The 21,577-nt window shown below is 48.0% G+C and overlaps 1 protein-coding gene across 1 annotated transcript in view; it reads left to right on the top strand.

Moving 5' to 3' along the window:
* The window catches only part of LOC144754567 (dimethylaniline monooxygenase [N-oxide-forming] 2-like), a 207,655-nt gene that overhangs the window by 134,849 nt on the left and 51,229 nt on the right, over positions 1–21,577 (top strand). Inside the window, exon 6 of the mRNA XM_078642512.1 lies at positions 11,069–11,265. Within this exon, the coding sequence (XP_078498638.1) occupies positions 11,069–11,265 (197 nt within the window). The remainder of the gene's footprint in view (positions 1–11,068; positions 11,266–21,577) is intronic.

Raw genomic sequence — 21,577 nt, 5'->3', positions numbered from 1 at the left:
TTGGGCTCATCCCAACCTCAGTGGGCAGAAACATTTGACAGAAGACAAAGGCAGGCTGCCTTGATCTGTCAGTAACTTTAAAAGCAAGCACAATCATGTCAGTACCTGCAAACGATACAGGATAAAAAGGTCACCAACCAGGAATGGTCACCAATGAATAGCCTTCTTTAATTCTTAAAGCACTCATACACCAAGATCTCACCCTCACACTGAAATAAAACAACAACCTAAGCTTGAAAAAGGCAGAAAAAGCTTCCATAAAATGAGATTGATGTGGGATAAGGATTTCACAACAATCTCTTGAGTGGGCAGAGGAAGGGGTGTTAGATCTGACAGCCTTGGAGTGGTCTTCTCACCAACCTTTTGCCAACCTTCTACATTTTTCTGACCTCATTTTTACTGGCTTTAAGATTCTGTGCACTCTACCACTGCTACCGTGCTTTCTCCCCTAAACATGCTCATATTGCCTCGTACCCAGTTGACATATTTAATTTACTTATAAGTCCCTAGTAAAGTGCACTACATATACCCAAGGACAGTAAATAAATTAAATGCTACTAGTGGGCTTTCAGCACTTATTGTATAACCCACTTATGTAGCCCTCTACCCATATCTCAGGCCTGCCATTGCAGAGCCTGTGGGCCTCATTTATGAAAAGTGACGCATCGCAGCGTGAAAACAGCGATGCGTCACTTTTCATTGCGCCCTCCTTGCGACATGCTGGATGCGTTATATTTACAGTATGACGCATCATGTCGCAAGGCGTAACAGATACGTCAGTATTTCTGACGTATCTGTAGGCACAAAAATGACGCATTGCTGGAGTGTGTCACAAAACTGACGCAACCCCAGCAATGTGTCCTTTCACATGGGGCAAGCCCCATGTGAAAGGGCCTGTGTCAGTCTTACGCCTGCTGTGAGGCAGGCGTAAGATATTGACTCAATGGCGTCCTAGAAGTGGTGCAGTGAAATCTCATAGATTTCACTGCGTCACTTCTATGAGGCTTACTTGCGTGGGAACACCACCCTGCATACATTATACCTGACGCAGGTATAATGTAGCGCAGGGGTTTACAAAGTGACACAACTGCTTAGATGCGTCACTTTGTAAATAGAACGCAACAGGGGGCATGTTTCACGCTGCCATTGCGTCACAAAAAATGATGCAACAGCAGCGCAAAACTGACGTATGGCCTCATAAATAAGGCCCTGAGTGTGCGGTTTACACTGCCATTTCGACCTGGTAAAAGAAACCTTTTACCAGGCCCAACCCAACCTTTTTATAAATATAAGTCACCCCTAAAGTAGACCCTGAACAATCCAGTAGGCAGGGTGCAATGTATTTAAAAGACAGGACATGCAGTTTTAAGTTTGACGTGTTCTGGTAGTAAGAAACTCTAAAATTCGTTCCTCACTACTGCAAGGCCTATCTCTCATAGGATAACATTGGGATTGCATTCTTTTAAGTATAATTCCCAATTGTGAAGAGATAGACTTTTCAAGATTGGTGTCTCTGGAATCATAATTTAAAATCACATCTTATGGTGAAGTCGGATTTTTAAACAGCAATTCTCAAAAATACCACTTTTAGAAAGTAGGCATTTTCTTACTTTATCCATTTGGTTCCTGTTGCCTGTCCCTGATATATGTCTGGGAAGGGTGACATCTGGGGGCTGTGTATTCCTCCTAGACAGCTACAAACAATGGGAGCTTAGGTGTGACTTGATGGGTCATCCAGGCTGGATGGGAGGGTGAAGCTGGACCCAGCCTCACTTACACCTAAAAAGGCACTAAGGGCTCCATACCCCCCTGTAGTGAGTCTGTAGCCAGGGCAGGAAGGGAGGACCTCACTGCACTTGAAAGACCTGTATTCGATGTCTCACCCACTTCAAAGGTACAACTGGTTATACATACTGGACCTCTGACACCACCACTTCCGTTCACCTCTGGACCAGTGAAGACTCTGCCAGGAAGAAGGACTTCTGTGCTGCTGAAGGACTGCCACTCTACTGGACTGCAGCTTTGCCGGATGCTTGCCTTGCTGTGCTACCCTGCCTGGATGAAAAGAACTAGACCTGCATCACTTAAACCCAGAGTATCTCCAAGGGCTAGCTGGCTGACCTCGTGATCCGAAGTCTCAGGAACAGAAAAGACTTCCAAACTACCTGCTTCTGCACATAATCACTGCCACCTGTGAGTCTGCCCTGCCAAGTGGTTGAACCGTGGATCAGAACCAGCTCATCATATTGTGTGTACTGGAACTGGCACATCGCTCCGGTTATGTGACCAGAGCCGGTGTTTTGTCTCTACTGCATGGCTCAGCCCCGAAAGATCGCCTTTGTAACCACCACTGCACAAGTACTCTGCATCTCCATTGACGGCATTTTCGACTACGACAAATCTCCACATCTCAGCTTTGTGCTCATCAGAGCTGACGCATCATCACTGCTGCACAGATCAGGACTGGTGCATCGCCACCACTGCATGGATCTACACCGAAGCATCACTTAGTCTGCGCCTTGCATCTTCAACGTCGATGCAGCCAGGATCAAGGTATTTTTGTTGAGCACTGGGTCCCCTTATCCGGCCCGTACTCCATCGCGGTCAGCCTGAACCTTTTACTTAGTCCTGATATGGCACGCCCAGATATCCCTTGACCGTAAGTTGGTGAGAGACACTCGAGAATACAGTATTTAAGGAGGTTTGGGAAGGAAGCACTGATAGACTTTGGCATCAATACATGATGATCTCTAAGGACTGAATACTAAAAATACTTTGAACCCACGGGAGGCGCTAGGGCGCGCACAGCAGAATGGCTGGGTGTTTACACAGCTCCGCCGGACGGCTCACAAAACGCGACTTGAGCGGTCTATTTCGACCCCCACGACCACCAATGAACACAGATTCGGGGATGTGATTGCATCCTGCCCCGAATGTGGCGAGTACAAGTACCCATGCTGCGCTATATCGACATGAAACGGCGCAAATCCCTGGTGTAACTGGCGCGAGGTGACAAGATGGCGGCCGACGCCGCGAGCGGCTGCTGAACGCCAAGCCACCGCGATCACTATGGCCCCTGTGACTAATCCAGCGATAAACTGTGAGTGCTGCCCACATGACCACAGGCGCTCCAAGTATGAAATTACTGAGGGACCAGGAACTAACACGGCGAAGCAGTGAGTGGCCCCTTTAAGAAACGCGAACCGGCGGTGCTCAAAATGGCGGCGCCCATGGGCACAGCGAGGACTGTTGATGTGTGGCCCGGAGACAGGCGAAATTAAGGCTGGAAGTAACAGACGACTGCGTCGGAGTCTAGTGCACTTCCCACCGACGATAGCACATTTGACCCGGAGCACGCAGTGAGTGTAACACTCGGAGGGTGAATTAGGCGCAAACTGATGCAATCTCGATCCTTGGTCAGCGTGGCGCCTTGAACGCCGGATCGGGGACACAGTGCGTCGCCACTGCTGACCGCCTTCGATTGGATACTGAGCGGATAACTGGGCTCGGGCAACTGCGAAGTGTGGGTCTGTGGTGCTGGCGTTCGCGTTACGGCAGAGGCCAGCGCATGGATGCGAACGAGGGGCCGTCAATCTGTGGCCCAGTGTTTCGAGTGGTGGCTGTAACGCGCGCAGAGAGGCAATACCACTGAGGCGGCGAGCTGCGGAACATAGTGCTGGGCATTGTAACGTCGTGAAAACAGCGCGGACGAGTGACATATGGTGGCAATTCCCAGCATTGCGGTCGGCAGATAAGTACAGTCCAGGGGAACGCAAGATTTGTCAGGGAAGGTACACACACCAGGCGGCAAATCACGAGCAGGGACACCCCGTAATCCTGTGAACGACGAGCATACACGGGCTGCCACGATCGCACTCTCTGCAACACAAACCTGTAACATCGGAGGGAATTGTTTGAGGGAGGCCAGATACACGCATAGCACGAACGATCTGGCGTGGTGATAGGAGGCTGCTTCGAGGTGACAGGTCCGACAAAGGCAGGTACCCACCGCTGGAGAACTATAATCACACGCAGCTTCGCAGCTCTTGATAGTCGGGAGGAGAGAACAAGCAACTGAGGGAACTGGGGGACCACTGCGCTGTAGTGCCCCCCGGGATCGTCACTCGGGGTGCGACTGCGGCGGCGACGGCCAGGACCACCAGGCCCAAGCGGCAACAGGCGGTTGCAGGGACTCCTGGAACACCTAGGATGGGGAAACCGGATAAACAGCAACAAAAAATATCTTTTGAGAACAAGAAAGCACCAAAAATCACGGAACATGCGCCAGAAGGGGAAGGGGCGCCAACTATGGAACCTATATCCAACATGGAGAAGATATTACTGTCCATACAAGCGAATGTACAAGATATCAACGGGAAACTAGATAACCTAACATGTAGAATGGACGGAATGTCAGACAAACTTGAGAAACATGGTGAAAGACTGGATGACGCCGAAGCAAGAATATCCACAGTGGAGGATGAATCGCGCGCCTCGACCAGCAAGTGCACCGGAATGGAACGCGTCCTAGAGGTGATTAAAGCAAGGGAGGAAGATTTGGAAGCGCGCTCCAGACGCAATAATGTGCGCATCACGGCCTGCCAGAATCCACAAACACGGGCAAGATGGAGATCTACATCGAGCAACTATGCAGAGACATTTTTGGAACAGAGGCCCTATCTCACATTTTCATAGTTGAAAGAGCCCACAGATCCTTGGCGCCCAGACCGAAACAAGGAGCAACTCCAAGGCCGATAGTGGCAAGAATCCTCAATTACCGCGACAGAGACACCATTCTGCGACTGGCACGCGAGAAAGGGAAAATTACACATCAAGGAAACACCCTAGAGTTCTACCCGGATCACACGGTGGCGGTTCAAGAAGCGAGGAAGGAATTTGCATCTGTTAAGGCCAAACTCAGAGAATTAAACGTGGGATATTCCATGCTGTACCCGGCGAGGCTGCGGGTGACATGGAATGACAAAGCAGTGATGTTGCCGTCCCCAAAAGCAGCCCAGGAATTTGTTAAAAAGGTGGTACAGCAAAACAAGCAACGTGCACGAGACGATCAACACACGGACTCAGGCGGAGCAGAGTAAGAAAGGAGGGGGAAATATGCAGACTTATGGTAAGATTCTCTGTTTCTATAACCTCAGGAAGACAGCATGCGCGGACCCTGTGGGCCGCGGACTTGTAGGCTCTTTGCTGGCATGCATTGGAACTGACCCGATCTCAAAAATGGCACGAATGGAACTAAATGCATGAAGGAAAATAGAACTTTGCATATTTCTGAATGATCGCGCTGCGGTCACACTTACACGAGGGTCCCGAAATGTCTGATATAGCGCGATGTAGCTCTCCTGCGTGGATGACCGCGTATGGGGGAGTCTAGATTGCTAACCTATAAAGCACTGTGTCGCACTAATGGGTTAGAACTGCAGGCCCACCCTACCATTGTGGTGGTGTACCGTTAATAACATGCACGTGGGACATCACCTGCTACAGAGAACTACACTGTCACACCAGAGAGACCGGGGTCTGTTGGTTGGATCCGAGTTGGATAGACATCATACACATATATGTATTGTGAATATGTGAGTCGTCCGCACCCATTACGTTGGGTGTAGAGTTGTGCCCCAGGCGGACCTCCAAAAGGGTAACCCCCACCAAAGTTGTTTGCATTTGACTGTTTGTTTTCTCTCTTTTATTTTTATTTTTCTTAAGGGATGTTTACAATGGGGAAATGGCTTCGGCAGAATTGGGATGCTGGAGTGGGTGGGGGCGGGGGGCAGGGGAGACTTTTTCAGGTTTTGAGACTGAAGCAGGTACCATATGTTCATCTACGAGGTGTGGGTGGGAGAGGGACGGATGAAGTGCACTTGGTCTCAAATGGGGAAATGAAGTTATGTTCCGTATTTGAGTGTCATCAGCTACTAAGATGGATCCAGAGATTTTATAGATGGCACAGTTAGCTGGGGATACCAGTAGAAATCATATCAACCTCCTCACGTGGAATGTTCGAGGTTTAACTCAACCGAAAAAAATAAGACAGATATTTGCTTACTTAAAAAGATGGGAAGTGGATATTGCGGTATTGCAGGAGACACATATTGCACCTAACACGCATGCACAGATAGGGGGAAGGTGGTCGGAATCCTCATATGTGGCTAACTACTCATCTTATTTGAGAGGAGTGATCACGCTAATCCGCAGAGGTGTGAACTTTACGGTACATACGGCTATAAGTGATCCCAATGGCAGATATGTTATTGTGTCAGGCATGCTACGCGGGCATAAGATAACGCTTCTGAATGTGTACAGCCCGAACACGGACGCCTCAGAGTTCTTCCAGGAACTGTGGGTGCATCTCCAAACACTAGCGAATACTCACATCATATGCGGGGGGGACTGGAACGTAACGATGAAGGAGGGGGTGGACCGTTCCTCACACTCATTAGAACCACATAAGCAGGCCAGGGTCAAACTTCAGCACATGCTCTCAGACCTTTCATTGACAGACATATGGAGGAATAAATTCCCAGACGCCCCGGGAGCCACACATATTTCCGCGGCCCATCATAGCTGGTCACGCTTAGACTACTGGCTGGGGTCGGACGGCATTGCGTTGTGGTCAAGAGATATAAAGGTCTTGCCCAGGACTCTATCGGACCACAATCCTGTATTATTGGCCCTTGTATTGCCGAACTATATCACGCCCCCTTTTCACTGGAGATTTAATTCCCGCGCACTCACAGACATGATTTACGCAGACACCATCCACAGAGCGATCAAAGAATACTTCCTAATAAACGAACCTATGGTAGAGGACCCGGGACTATTATGGGAAGCATTTAAGGCCACGATACGGGGAGTATGCATGAGCACCACGATAGGTATTCTAAAAGATATCCGAAGACAAATTACACGTTGTGAAACACGCATGAGGGTACTGGAATTAGCCTACTAATCGACCCAAGATATCGCCATTTTGGGTGAACTGAGAACACTACACTCAGAGCATCAAACATTCGTCGACGATGAAATTAAGTACTTAGACAAGAAACACTCAGCCAGATCGTACGGGGAGGGGGGCAGGCCAGGCAGTATGCTGGCGGCCAAAATTTGCGATGGCAAAGGGCACACACTTGTCCTACGTATTAAAACGGATGATGGTTCGCTCCACACACAGGCTACGGACATCTTAAAATGTTTTGCAGAAGGTTACGAGGAGCTATACAGGTCACGACCGATAGCATCAGGGGAAGACACTTTTAGCTATTTAGAAAATGTGGCAATAGGCTGGCTCTCGGACGGACAGAGGGAACTATTAGCATCACCCATCACGGTAGAAGAAGTGACTGAAGTAATTGGATCTCTCCCAAATGGGAAGGCACCAGGCCCTGATGGGTACACTAATGAATTTTACAAACGATTTGTAGACGTCCTTGCCCCACACATGGTAGAAATGTATGGAGCAGCGTTCGAACAGTCAGAATTACCCCCAACATTGCGTGAAGCGGCAATAATAGCACTCCTCAAGCCTACTAAAGATCCGGAGGTGTGCGACTCCTACAGGCCGCTTTCACTTATTAACACAGACTCTAAAATACTGGCGAAGTTACTTGCCATGCGTCTGAAACTGCTAATGGCGAGGCTGGTCATACCAGATCAGGCAGGGTTTATTCCTGCACGTTCCACTTCCCATAACACTAGATCGTTGTTCGCCCTTTCACATTATCTTCATCCATCGACAAGAGCAGTAGCGGTTATGCTAGATGCCGCTAAGGCCTTCGACTCCGTAGAGTGGGAATATTTGATCACTATTTTACATAGAATGGGATTCCCCAAACGATTTGTACAGTGAGTATCGCTCATATACACAAAACCGTGTGCCAGAGTACGCATCAATGGTTATGTGTCAGATTCATTTCCTATTCAACGTGGCACCAGGCAGGGCTGCCCGCTTTCACCGCTGTTATTCGCGTTAGCACTCGAGCCCTTAGCCTGCATAATACGACAAAATTACAAAGAATCGGCGCTTCAGTTCCCATCCAGACCCCTGCACATCTCTCTATACGCAGATGACATGCTGCTATATGTCCGCGACCCCAACACACATTTAAATCCAATCTTGCGTGAATGCATCAAATTTGGTGGACACTCAGGACTGGCCATAAACTGGTCCAAGTCTTCCATTATACCCCTGACAGACATGACAACCCCTCAGGACACTGAATACCCTTTGGAGTGGCAGTCAGACCCTGTGAGGTATTTAGGTGTGTTGTACCATAGAGACCCCGAAGTGGTTATCAGATCAAACTATGGCACAGCCATATCCAAACTGGAAGATAAGATAGCACGCTGGATACAACTACCCCTATCGTTAGCGGATCGTATAGCGATCGTAAAGATGAACATACTACCTAAGCTATTGTACCTTTTTAATAACATTCCTATTGAACCACCGGCAGCAGTGTTCCGTCGTATAAAGGCACTTGTACTAAGACTTATATGGGCTGGTAAGCAAGCACGTGTAGACCTTAGGACACTCACACTTCCGTATATCAGGGGAGGCTTCGGGGTGCCAGATTTTTTTTTGTACTACTTATGCGCTCAAGCGCAATACGCCGCATATTGGTTTCACGAAGTACCATATCTCAAGCACACTGCTATTGAGGAGGGAGATGCGTCACCAATACCATTGACATCGATCCTCTCCCATATACGACAGCCCCTACATGCACAGTACCCTTTGGTTCCCCGCTGGAGCGGGTTGATGCCTTTACCTACCTGGGAGTTACCCTCCAGAGAGATCTAGGGTGGACCAGCCAATTAGATATTGCAGTGCTAAAGCTGGTGTTCTTCTGAAAAGGTTTAACTCCTCAACTACAAAGCCCATTAGCCCATTACTGGAGGTATATGGGATGAAGGTGTTAAGTTTGGCCCTTTATGGAGCCAAACTTTGGGGTTTTGAGAATTTAAGAAACCTGACGCTAGCAGAAAATGAATTTCTGCGAAAAGCAGCTAGCGTTCCCACAAGTACCCCATTAACACCGCTAATGTGGGACCTTGGAAAAAAAGGGGTCCAAGATCTTGCCTCTCTGCGGCCTTTATTGTACTGGTGCCGCACAGGGCTTGAGGGAGATAATGGCTAAGGATTCTTGCCAAAAAATACACTGGCTGAAGGCCATTCGGACCCTACTATCTAGATTGGGAATGAGGGAACTGTGGGATGACCCGGTAAATGCTGCATTCCCCTCCAAGAAAATTTTGAAAGAAAAATATTGGGAGATGGTGAATGCAGAAGTCTGTACAAAGGGTGTCTCCTCACACTTAACAGGACGTTTTCTGGAGTTTAAGGCCCAACCGAAGCTGGAAGTATATTGGGATGCCATAGAGAAACAGCAGGACCGTAAACTCTATTTTCAACTTAGAGTAGGCTCCCTTCCATTAAGATCATTCACAGCTAAATGGGCTGGTGATAACGGTAATGACAAATGCCCTAAGTGTGGGGAGGAACAAGAGACAATAAGTCATCTCCTTTTTTTGTCCCTTGTATCCCGCCCCTAGATCAATGTGGGTTAATCCCATTTGTAAATTGCTTGGCACACGTAGACATGTAGAGGCTTTAAGAATCCTATGTACAGACCCTAGTCCCCGAAGTGCTATTGCTGTGGCCAAATTTTTGAAATGGGCATGGGTGATTCGTATTAGACAAATTGCGGCTGAGACCTGAATATTAAGTTCCTATCACTCTTATTTAGCTGTAAATATGGGGGTTGCTTCATTTATATATATTACCCTGGACTGTACGAAAATTGACGAGTTTTTTTTTTAGGATTTTATGGAATTGTGAAAAATGATATTCGGCAACAGTCTATAGTAGTTTAATCCTTTCTTAATATTTATTGTATCTTTTAATGGATTTTATATTGGAAAACTGTGGATTTTATGTATACTTTTATGACTTAACTGTCGAATAAAGTTTATAATAATAATGATTGTGAAAGAAATAATCAGGTTCTGAACCAGTACCCTGTGGTACTTACCCAACGGAACCACTTGTAGCTGTTAACCCAGGTTCCTAGGGATACAGGGTGACCCCATTGATCTTAGTGGTACAGATATCCAAAGTAAGCACTTTATTGCTTATCAGAGCTATTTTACAGTTTATTCCTTAACAATTCATATCTTAAGTTTTACTAATTGGATTTTTTAATTTTTTGTCTTGTTTTATTTATTAAATTGTCATATTTTTCTAACCGAGTTTGGGATCTTTTTGTGTTTTTTTCACTGTTTTACTGTTTGAAGTGTTGCACAGATACTGTACACATTTCTTTAAGTTAAGCCTGACTGCTCAGTGCTAAGCTACCAGTTGGTGAGCACGGGTTAACTTAGGGGTTGCCTGCTTATTACCCTGACTAGGATTGTGGTTGCTGCCTGACTTGGACTCATACCCTAGTCAACCAAGAACCCCATTTATAAGAAGGAATATTTGGCCACCCTTCTAAAAAGAAATGCAATCTTTTACACAATACTTCTAAATCACAGCATAAATGATCTCTTTACATTTGTTTATTCAGAATTCGTCCACTTAAGCTGGTGATTGGTGGTTTGAGTGTGCAACAGAAGGAGTCCAGACTCTGCTGACATTATTAGCAATAGATCATTGCATGTAATTAGGCATAAGGTCCAGTATTGGGTTTTAAAAACCATTATAATAGTCATAAAAATCTGCTCAATTGAAGTGAAGCAGGACTAGAACTCGAACTCCCAGAGTGCATTAGATTGTTAAATAGAATGAAAGGCTAGGACTGGATCATTGTGTCTACGATGACATTGGGTCATCTGTTAACCTTTCTTTAAGGACCCGTGTAACACGTGCTAGTGACATCTTGACATGTAACGTGGTGATAAAACACAACATTCAGAAGCCCACACATTGCCCTACGATATTTATTCAGTTCCTGAACTTCCATTAATATGTAAGGGTTAAGCACAAATGACAAACACATTTTCATGCAAGTTAGAAGGGAAGACATGGCCTGATCTCTGCTTTACTTTGCAGGTCTTCATCAGCACAAAGAGAGGGGGTTGGCTACTCAGTCGTGTTGGCGATCACGGCTTCCCCTTCGACACGCTGATGACCACAAGGTTCAAGACTTGGCTTCGGTTGTCCCTCCCAGTTCCTATAGCGAACTGGATGTTTGAGAGAAAGCTCAATCAGTGGTTTGACCAAGAAGCCTATGGCTTGCAGCGTGACAGGCATGTATTACAATTTTTTTTTTACCCAGATCATTTCCCTCTCAAAATGGCAACCCTTGGTTACCAAGGGGTGCCACCAGCATCCCCAAGAGTTTAAACTGAGTGTATTTGTAAATTTTGTTAATCCAATATGTTCATACTGTTAAAATCTCAACTGCAGAAAATATGTAGCACAAATATGCCTGAGGCACTGAGACACCTCAGACTGACTGTACAGCACCTCCAGTCGGCAAATGTCACATACTTAGTCATCTTTATGTTTTATTCTTTTGGCATTTTAGGGAGCTTTTTGAACTCCTCACAATATAAAGAAACACACAATACAATCATGCAGACATTTAGAGCTCCCTAAGATCTAAGGATCCACTGTCACTCCTATTAATCAGCACAAGCAATAGGTCACACAAATAATACATATTTGTGAGAAAAATGAAATTAAACCACACATTTGCGTAGCTCAGTACCAACCAAGTAAGCCATTTTCAATGGAAATTGCACTTAACCATCAAGCCACTAAAGGAGCTTAACTTTGGCGGACTTATGATCTCTAAACAAACACTGCTACTATAGAGTCGCTTTTTCTGCGCAGCATCCCTCAGCATTGCAAGCCCTGCAATAACATGCACATCAGATGCACAGCAGATCTTCTAATATTTATAAATACAACGCACTGGCACCAACCCCCCCTTTAACAATCATAGGGCTTTTTTACAAGTCTCTTGTGCCACCTGTGCGTCACTCTTAATCAATCAATCAATCAATCAGCAAATTTGTAGAGCGCGCTACTCACCCGCTAGGGTCTCAAGGCGCTTGGAGGGGGGGATTCGCTACTGCTCGAACAGCCAGGTCTTGAGTTGCTTTCTGAAGGAGAGATGGTCCTGGGTCATCCGAAGGTGGGTGGGGAGGGAGTTCCATGTCTTGGCCGCCAGGTAGGAGAAGGATCTTCCTCCGGCGGTGGATTTGCGGATTTGTGGGACGGAGGCGAGGGCGAGGCTGGCGGATCGGAGCTGGCGGGTGGGTGTGTAGAATGTGAGGCGGCTGTTGAGGTATTTCGGGCCCATGTCGTGGAGAGCCTTGTGTGCGTGGGTGAGGAGTCTGAACGTGATCCTCTTGGTGACAGGGAGCCAGTGCAGGTCTTTCAGATGGGCAGAGATGTGGCTGTGGCAAGGGATGTCCAGGATGAGTCGTGCAGAAGCATTCTGTATGCGCTGGAGTCTTTTCTGAAGTTTGGCTGTGGTTCCGGCGTAGAGGGTGTTCCCGTAGTCCAGACGGCTGGTGACGAGGGCCTGGGTGACCGTCTTCCTGGTTTCGGTAGGGATCCACCGGAAGATCTTTCGGAGCATGCGCAGGGTGTTGAAGCAGGAAGACGAGACGGCGTTGACTTGCTTGGTCATCGTGAGGGAGGAGTCCAGGATGAAGCCCAGGTTGCGTGCATGGTCCATTGGCTTGGGTGCGGTGCCCAGTGCAGGGGGCCACCAGGAGTCGTCCCAGGCGGAAGGGGATGGTCCGAGGATGAGGACTTCCGTCTTGTCTGAGTTCAGTTTCAGACGGCTGATCTTCATCCATTCCGCGACGTCTTTCATTCCTTCCTGGAGGCTGGCTTTGGCGGTGGCGGGATCGTTGGTGAGGGATAGGATCAGCTGGGTGTCGTCGGCGTAGGAGATGATGTTAAGGTTGTGTTGCCGTGCGATGGCAGCGACAGGGCTCATGTAGACGTTGAAGAGGGTGGGGCTGAGGGAGGATCCTTGCGGGACGCCGCAGATGACTTCGGTGGTCGCGGATCGGAATGGGGGGAGGCGGACTCTCTGGGTTCTTCCGGCGAGGAACGAGATGATCCACTCCTTGGATTCCGGTGTTGCTGAGGCGCTGGATCAGGGTGCGGTGGCATACGGTGTCGAAGGCTGCTGAGAGGTCTAGGAGGATGAGGGCAGCAGTTTCCCCGTTGTCGAGCAGGGATCTGATGTTGTCGGTAGCTGCGATGAGAGCGGTCTCGGTGCTGTGGTTTGCCCGGAAACCGGACTGTGATGGGTCGAGGGATCCGTTGGTCTCAAGGAAGGCGAAGAGTTGTCTGTTGACGATCTTCTCGATGACTTTGGCAGGAAAGGGGAGGAGCGAGATGGGGCGGAAGTTCTTGAGGTCCGTGGGGTCCGCGGTCGGTTTCTTCAGGAGGGCGCTCAGCTCGGCATGTTTCCAACTCTCCGGGAAGGTGGCGGATGCGAAGGAGCTGTTGATGATGTTCCGGAGCTGGGGTGCGATAATGGAGTCGGCTTTGTTGAAGATGTGGTATGGGCAGGGGTCGGTTGGGGAGCCGGAGTGGATGGTGTTCATCAGGCGGGTGGTGTCTTTGGTGCTGACAGGGGTCCAGGTGCGGAGGGTGGTGGTGGGGGGCGTTGGTTCGGTGGTTGGGTGCGTGGTCTGTGCGCCGAAGCTGTTGTGTATGTCGGCGATCTTGCGGTAGAAGAACGAGGCGAGTGAGTCGCAGAGGTCTTGCGAGGGTGTGATATCGTTGTTGCAGGCACTGGGGTTGGAAAGCTCTTTAATGATGCCGAAGAGTTCCTTGCTGTTGTGGGTGTTGTTGTCCAGTCGTTCTTTGAATGTTGTCCTTTTGGTGGTGCGGATCAGCTGGTGGTGTTTGCGGGTGGCGTTCTTGAGGGCTGTCATGTTTTCTGTTGTCTGGTCATGGGGCCAGGCTTTCTTGAGGGTGCGGCAGGTTTTCTTGGAGTTTTTGAGGTCGTTGGTGAACCACGAGGCTTTCCTGCTGCCGGATCTGCTGGGAGGGTTCTTCAGTTGTGCGAGGTCGTCAGCGCAGGTGGTGAGCCACTGTGTGAGGTTGCTCGCTGCTTCGCTGGGGTCCGTCGTGTTGGTGGGTGGGTTCTGGCTGAGGGCGGTGGTGAGCTGGTCGGCGGTGATCTTGCTCCAGTTTCTGCGGGGGACCTGCTGCGGGTGGTGGTGGGTCGTGGTTCTCCTGAAGTTGAAGTGGACGCAGCTGTGATCTGTCCAGTGTAGTCCGGAGGAGTGGCTGAAGGAGATGTGCTTGCTGGAGGAGAAGACGGGGTCAAGCGTGTGGCCGGCGTAGTGGATGGGGGTGTTCACCAGTTGCTTGAGTCTGAGGTTGGCGAGGTTGTCCAGCAGGGCGGCGGTGTTGCAGTCCTTGTTGTTCTCTAGGTGGAAGTTGAGGTCCCCTAGGAGGATGTAGTCTGATGAGGTGAGGGCGTGTGGACTGATGAAGTCTGCAATGGCTTCGCTGAATTGTGTGCGTGGTTCCGGGGGTCTGTAGATGAGAGTGCCTCTGAGGGTGGTCTTGGGGTCGGTGTGTATCTGGAAGTGAAGGTGCTCGGCGGCGGTGAGGGTGTCTTCGGAGTTGGTCGTGATGCGGATGGTGTTTCTGTGGACAATGGCGATGCCTCCTCCGGTTTGGTTGACGCGGTCCCTCCGGGTGATCTTGTAGCCATCCGAGATGGCTATGGCGATGCCGGGGGCTGAGGAGGCATTCATCCAGGTTTCTGTGAGGAAGGCGACGTCTGGTGATGTTGTGTCGAGTAGGTTCCAGAGTTCGACGGCGTGCCTGTGGACGGAGCGGGTGTTGAGCAGGATGCACTTGAGGTGGTTGTTGCTGGTGCTCGGCTTGGCGGGTGCGGTGCAGGTTCGGAGGCAGGTGAATTGGCAGACTTGGCAGGTGAAGGGTCCGTGGGTGCGTTTCAGGGTGGCTCGGTAGCAGGTGGGGTTCCGGCCGGCGTTGAGTGCGTGGAGGGCGGCGGCGTCGTAGGTCCATCGGGTGGGCTGGCATCGTTGAGGACCAGGGTTCCTGGCGCTGGCCGCGGTCGAGGCGTGGACGGGCATAGATGGGCTTGCCTTCGGCGCACAATCGGCGCGCCCGCTGCGCGTGGCCGCTGCGCGTACGCGCGGTCCCTGCCATTTATGGCCAAGTGGGAGGGAGGAGCAGCTGGGAGGCGGGAGCGGGCGGCAAATGGGGAGCGGGAGACAGGAGAGGGGGGCGGGGCCGCAGGAGAGCTGCGGCGGGGAGCAAAGGGGGGGAAAGAGCAGGAAAGTGGAGCGGGGGAGAGCGAGGGCAAGCCTGGAGATCGGGGCAAGCCTGGAGAGCGAGGGCAAGCCTGGAGAGCAGGGGCCCTAAGGAGAGGTGCAGCAAGAGGGCCAAGCAGGCAGCGGCAGCAGAATCCGGGCACACGGGGGCCGTGCGGTAGTGGTGTGACAGGGTCAAGGGTCACAGCTCACTGCCGCGGGGTCCCCGCCATTTATGGCCAAGTGGGATGGAGGAGCAGCTGGGAGGCGGGAGCGGGGCGGCGAATGGGGAGCAGGAGACAGGAGAAGGGGCGGGCCCGCAGGAGTGCAGCGGCGGGGAGCAGAGGGGGGAAAAGAGCGGGAAAGCGGAGCGGGGGAGAGCGAGGGTAAGCCTGTGCAAGCCTGGAGATCGGGGCAAGCCTGGAGAGCAGGGGCCCTAAGGAGAGGCGGCAGCAAGAGGGCCAAGCAGGCAGCGGCAGCAGAATCCGGGCATACGGGGGCCGTGCGGTAGTGGAGTGACCGGGTCAAAGGTCACTCTTAATATGGGAAGAAATTGACATACCGGAGGTGTAAGGGGCGTGTAAATAGGTGCCCATGGGCCTAATTTACGAGGACCTAGTGGCCCTTTTGCACCGCAGAAGAATCATTTTTTAGATGCTCTGGTGGCACAATGTGCCACAGCATATTTACAAGGCCACACAAAGCCACTTTGTGTGGCTTTTCATGGCCTTGTAAATATGTGTCCCTTTCATGCAGAGCACTGCGTGAAAAGGGCGTTCCATGGGTGTTGCTGTGGGTGTTCCCACGCAACACTCATGGAATCTGAAGCATTCCCAGATTTACGATGAATCGTAGACCTGGGAATGCGTCAGATTCTTGTGCCACCCCAGGGGTGGCATTTGGAAGGTGCAACAAGGCAAAATATCCTTATTTCTCCTAGTTTTTCCTCTTCCTATGTGCGCTGCATTGTGCAACACTCAAAGAAGGAGGAAATGGACTCCATTTATTGATTTTGTGCAGAAAGGAGTCCCTTCCTGCACAAAATCAATCATACCTGTGACGCAGGCACCCATGCAACATGGCGCAAGGGTGCCTGCGTTGGTGTTAGGCTGCTTTTTTAGTGCCGGCGCAGGGGTGACTACAGGAATACATTGTATTGTTGTGAATACTGTGGATTCCTATACTTTTACAATGATGCAGCGTGTTGTTTCCGATTTTTCTTGTAGCACTGTGCTGCACCATTCCATTGTAAATTAGGCCCCATGTGTTTAACTTGTACAAATCATGTGATCCACTCGACACACCACCCCATGCTCCATTCCTCTGTCAACTGCCCTAAATGTTTATACCTGGGAGTAATGATGTTCTGTATCCACGTCACTACAGCTTTGTGCTTACCAAGTATAGAAAAAATAGTCACACTTACAGGGAGGGATGTGTCAAGAATACATAGTATCATTTTTGATTAAGTAATCATGTTCAATCCATCTATTTATTCATGGAACAAAATAGCCTGACCATAAAACATTAGGACATTGTAAACCACCAAACAGTTAGTTCCCAGACTAAATAGAGGAAGACCTTTTATGGCTGAGATCCTTTATAAGATCACAGAGCTTCAAGGTGCCTTGCAATATCCTTTGACTTAGTGCATGGGGTGTGCTATTCCTTATAATATGTGGCTTCACTAACATTTTCACCCAAACACCTATTTGGTCGCTTGCTCCTTCTCATGGAAGAGTTCTGGCTGCAGATATTTTAAATACCTGTAGAATTGTATAAAAAATAGATCAAAAGGCAGATAATGTAAACAAATGTTAAGCATTTCGATTCAAGGTCATGTCAAAGCCAATTTTCCTGATTTAAAATCTGTTACGTTGATGGATTCAAACAGTAGAAGCTAAAGATAGAAGTTTAATTAAAGCACAACTTAGTTACATGAGTAAGATCCTCAATTAAAAACATACCCGAAGCGATATTGACATCATCTGAGTCCATCACTTTTTAATCCTGTCTGCCTGGTCCTGGAGAAACCCCTGGCACATCATGGAACATGTTTCATCCAACAACACCATGCCCTGACCAGGTGCAACACTGGCACTGGCCCCTACAGAAACGGTACTCATCACATTCACTGTTTTTCAAAGCAAATAAATGAAGAACAGCCGTGCGCAAACTACCACAACATTCATCACGCAACAACAATCCAAACAGTCGACATAGCAGAACTAAGCAAGCATTTGCAATTCAATCGGTCTCGCCTTTTGGACCTTATAAGTGTTTAGCCATTCAACACATATATGACATCTTACGAACAACATACTTTAAAAAAAATATGCATTGAATTGCTGCTGCCTTGGGTGGCCTTTTGTGAGCTGAAGAGGTATAAATACTACTCCCATTGCCAGGCAACATGTTTCTGAGATGGTGGACTCTTCAAAGTACTGAGCCATTGCACCACATGAACTAACATGATTTCACCTTGCACATGTTCACCCAGAGGGGTGCTGCTCAAGCTTCCTGGAGTATGAGTGTGAGTGGCTGAGTGGCGTTTGGATTGTGAAAAGCAACACTAGTCGACATATGTCAATCTTGAAGTTGTTTGTTTCCTATGTAAGAATCATGATTTCCAGAAAAGGAGCATAGACAAACCTTATAATTTGTCCTCTCTATGATGGTGCTTTGCCTAGTGAATATTAACAGAGGTTACCAATGCAAGAAAAGGCAGAATATATTTCAGCCATGACAGTTTCCGTTAGTACTATGTAGAATGAGGCCCTTTTAAAATGAAGGGTGAATCACAACACATTTGTTTGCCTATTTTTTATCACATACATCACCCTTTTAATACCATTTTAGGTCCCTGGATTGTGCTCTGTGATGTTAGAACGCTCTACAGAATGACTCTTCTCAATACCTTTTCACGACTGTTTTCTCCTTTCCGATGTTAGCATGAGTTTGGTGTCTTGCTATTCTCCTTGGTACTAATATTCATCTTCAATCAGACCTGACAAAGAGGATTTTTGAACCCTTCATGAGCGATTTCCTCTTAGCTAGAGCAATTTTAAGAAGACACTTGTCAACTTTCACATATATTCATATATTAGATCTTCTGTGCAGTGAGGCACTGAGGCTACTGAGAGGAGCCGCCCTTTTTTCAGGCAGTCAAGAAGCGGACACACCAGACCTTCCCAGCGGCTCCTCACCGAGACACTTACTTAGACAAGCCATTATATTGAAACAATAGGATGCAGGCACATCCTTTTATGAGGGCATGGAACTCAGAGGTGACTTGAACTACTGGGGAATAACATAGTTACATGGCGGGACTGGTAATGTGCCACTCTACCAAGTTCCAGTTAGCCTCTGGGATAGAGGGGCTGCTTTAAATGTTGGATACACTGATCAAAGACGAAAGCCTCCGTGGACAAATTTTAGCCTTGGACCACTACTGCAGTGTGGAGTAAAGCCCTTTCGGCACTTTGTTTTCCTTACAACACATGAGTCCCTGCCTCACTTTGCTTTAATGTCACTTTTGTCGACTTCCTCTCCTCCTTCATAGCTGTCAAGAGACCCATAAATACAAAAATTGAATAAATAAATCAATACATTTTCAAAAAATTGCCTTTAAGCGCAGTCTTACTTAATCAGTCAGGGGCATATTACCACGCAATAGCGATAATTATCGCTATTGCTTGGTTAGAGACAAAAATGTATCGCCGACCTGCGGCGATTTTTATCGCAGATAAACCTTGGTATTACCAAGGTTTATCGCAAATGCGATAAAAATCGGCCGCAATGCATGAATATCGCTGAAAAGTCAGCCATATTCAGGCATTACCGAGCTAATGCTCTTAGCCATGTTATCCACCTCCCATTGGATAACATGGCTAAGAACTGCTCAGGGCAGGTGTTAGCTTTTGGAGATATTCGCGCTTAGCGCAAATATCTCCAAAAGTTGGTAATAGGATATGGCGATGTTAGCGACTGTTTCCAGTCGCTAACATCTTGGCACGCCCACTTTGCATGTCATTAGCAATCAATTTCTCTGACATGCAAAGTGGGGCCCAAGATGGTCGCTATCTCCTACTAGCTGTCGCTAACTGGTGTTAGCGACAGTTAGGTAATAGGGAGATAATTTTATCTCCGCTTTCTTGCCTTTTAAAGCCAAAAAAGCGGAGATAAACCCCCTTGATAATATGCCCCTCAGTCCTTCACAGAAGGCAGGTCACCAGGGTTCGCGCTTCCCCGCGGTGTACTTAGCAGCTGGACGCCAAGCGACGCACAGCATTCTCAATGCTTGCAAGCAAAACGTTTTGCAGCCAGCTGAATCTGAATTGAGACCTAAAATCTGAGGTAAATCCACTCAGATAAAGGTGCCTTGCAGAATTTTAAAAAATGGGCTCTCTTTGGAAGGAAAGAAATTAGGAATCAAAAGAGAAAAACATATGAATACGGTTTACAAATGTGATACGTTTTTTTCTTTTCTTTTTCCCTTTTTTCATACACTCAGCATATGAAGAAACATATCAGAATAACAAAATGGATATGCTAGAATGTACAGTTTCCTTCCCAGCAGATAAGTCATGATGAACACCCATTTCGGTTTAAATTGCTTCCGTACAAACTGTAACCAGCAATGTCTTCCTGAAAGAGTATTTAACTTTTTTCACTGGATTCGTGTTGCGCGTGGATTTCTTTCAGACAAAAACAGAGGAGACTGATATTTAAGCCTGGAACATGCACATCAGCAAGACAAGATGGCTGGGAACTAAATGTGAATAGCCCTTATTAAAGTAAAAGGGGTGTCCAAACCGGTAGATGGGGGAGGGGGGTATGGCGGGTATGTAAGTCCATATGACGGGTATGTAAGTCCGTGCACCAGTGCTGACCGCAATGCGACTGCAAGTATGGAAAGTGCGCTGGTGAAAATGCTGTCACTCACGTGACCTATTCACAGCCGAACACAACTACAATGGATAAAACATTTGGAAACTCAATATCCAAAACAAGTGGATGTAAAACCAAGAGCCGGCTGGAGCCACTAGAAAAATCAAACTAGTTCAGATATTTCCTGTTGCGGGTACTAGGCCTACTCACACAAGTGAGGTACCATTTTTATCAGAAGACTTTGGGGAATGCGGGGAGGGGGGAATTTTTTGGAACCACATAGATTCCAGAACTTTCCATCACAGAAATGTGAGGAAAATGTGTTGTTTGACAAAGTTTGAGGTTTGCAAGGGATTTTAGGTAACCGAACCTGGTGAGAGCCACACAAGTCACCCCCTCCTTGATTTCACTGGGTGTCTAGTTTTCAAAAATGTATAGGTTTGCTAGGTTTTCCTAGGTGCCGGTAGAGCTCGGGTTCAAAATCTACAGCTAGGCACTTTGCAAAAAAAGTGTCCGTTTTTACTGTAAGAATGTGGGGAATTTTGTGGATCCACGCAGATTCCAGAACTTTCCATCACAGAAATGTGAGGAAAATGTGTTTTTTGACAAAGTTTGAGGCTTGCAAGGAATTTTAGGTAACCGGACCTGGTGAGAGCCACACAAGTCACCCCCTCCTTGATTTCACTGGATGTCTAGTTTTCAAAAATGTATAGGTTTGCTAGGTTTTCCTAGATGCCAGCAGAGCTAGGGTTCAAAATCTATAGCTAGGCACTTTGCAAAAAAAGGGTCAGTTTTCACTGTAAGAATGTGGTGTGTCCATGTTGCGTTTTGGGCCTTTTCCTGTCATGGGCACTAGGCCTACCCACACAAGTGAGGTACCATTTTTATCGGAATGCTTTGGAGATTGCGGGATGGGTGGAATTTTGTGGATCCACGCAGATTACAGAATTTTCCATCACAGAAATGTGAGGAAAGTGTGCTTTTTTTACAAAGTTTGAGTTAATCTAGGTAACATAACCTGGTGAAAGCCACACAAGTCACCCTATCCTGGATTCCCATGGGTGTCTAGTTTTCAAAAATGTATAGGTTTGCTAGGTTTCCCTAGGTGCCGGCAGAGATAGGGTTCGAAATCTTCATCTAGGCGCTTTGCAAAAAAAAGGGTCAATTTCACTGTAAAAATGTGGTGTATCCAGGTTGCGTTTTGGGATATTTCTTGTTGCGGGCACTAGGCCTACCCACACAAGTGAGGTACCATTTTAGCAAATGATGCCGTAAGTGATTAAGTTGACCTTGCCAAGCCATACCTATACTACTGCAGAGGACAGAAGACCCCAAATTCCTCCTGGAAGCTTTACCTGATAACTCTTCCCTGATTCTTACAATTGACAAAGAATAAAGCGAA

The sequence above is a fragment of the Lissotriton helveticus genome, chromosome 1_1, assembly GCF_964261635.1.
Source record: "Lissotriton helveticus chromosome 1_1, aLisHel1.1, whole genome shotgun sequence".
In the NCBI taxonomy this organism is placed as follows: Eukaryota; Metazoa; Chordata; class Amphibia; order Caudata; family Salamandridae; genus Lissotriton; species Lissotriton helveticus.
This window is presented reverse-complemented; position numbering and strand designations above follow the sequence as displayed.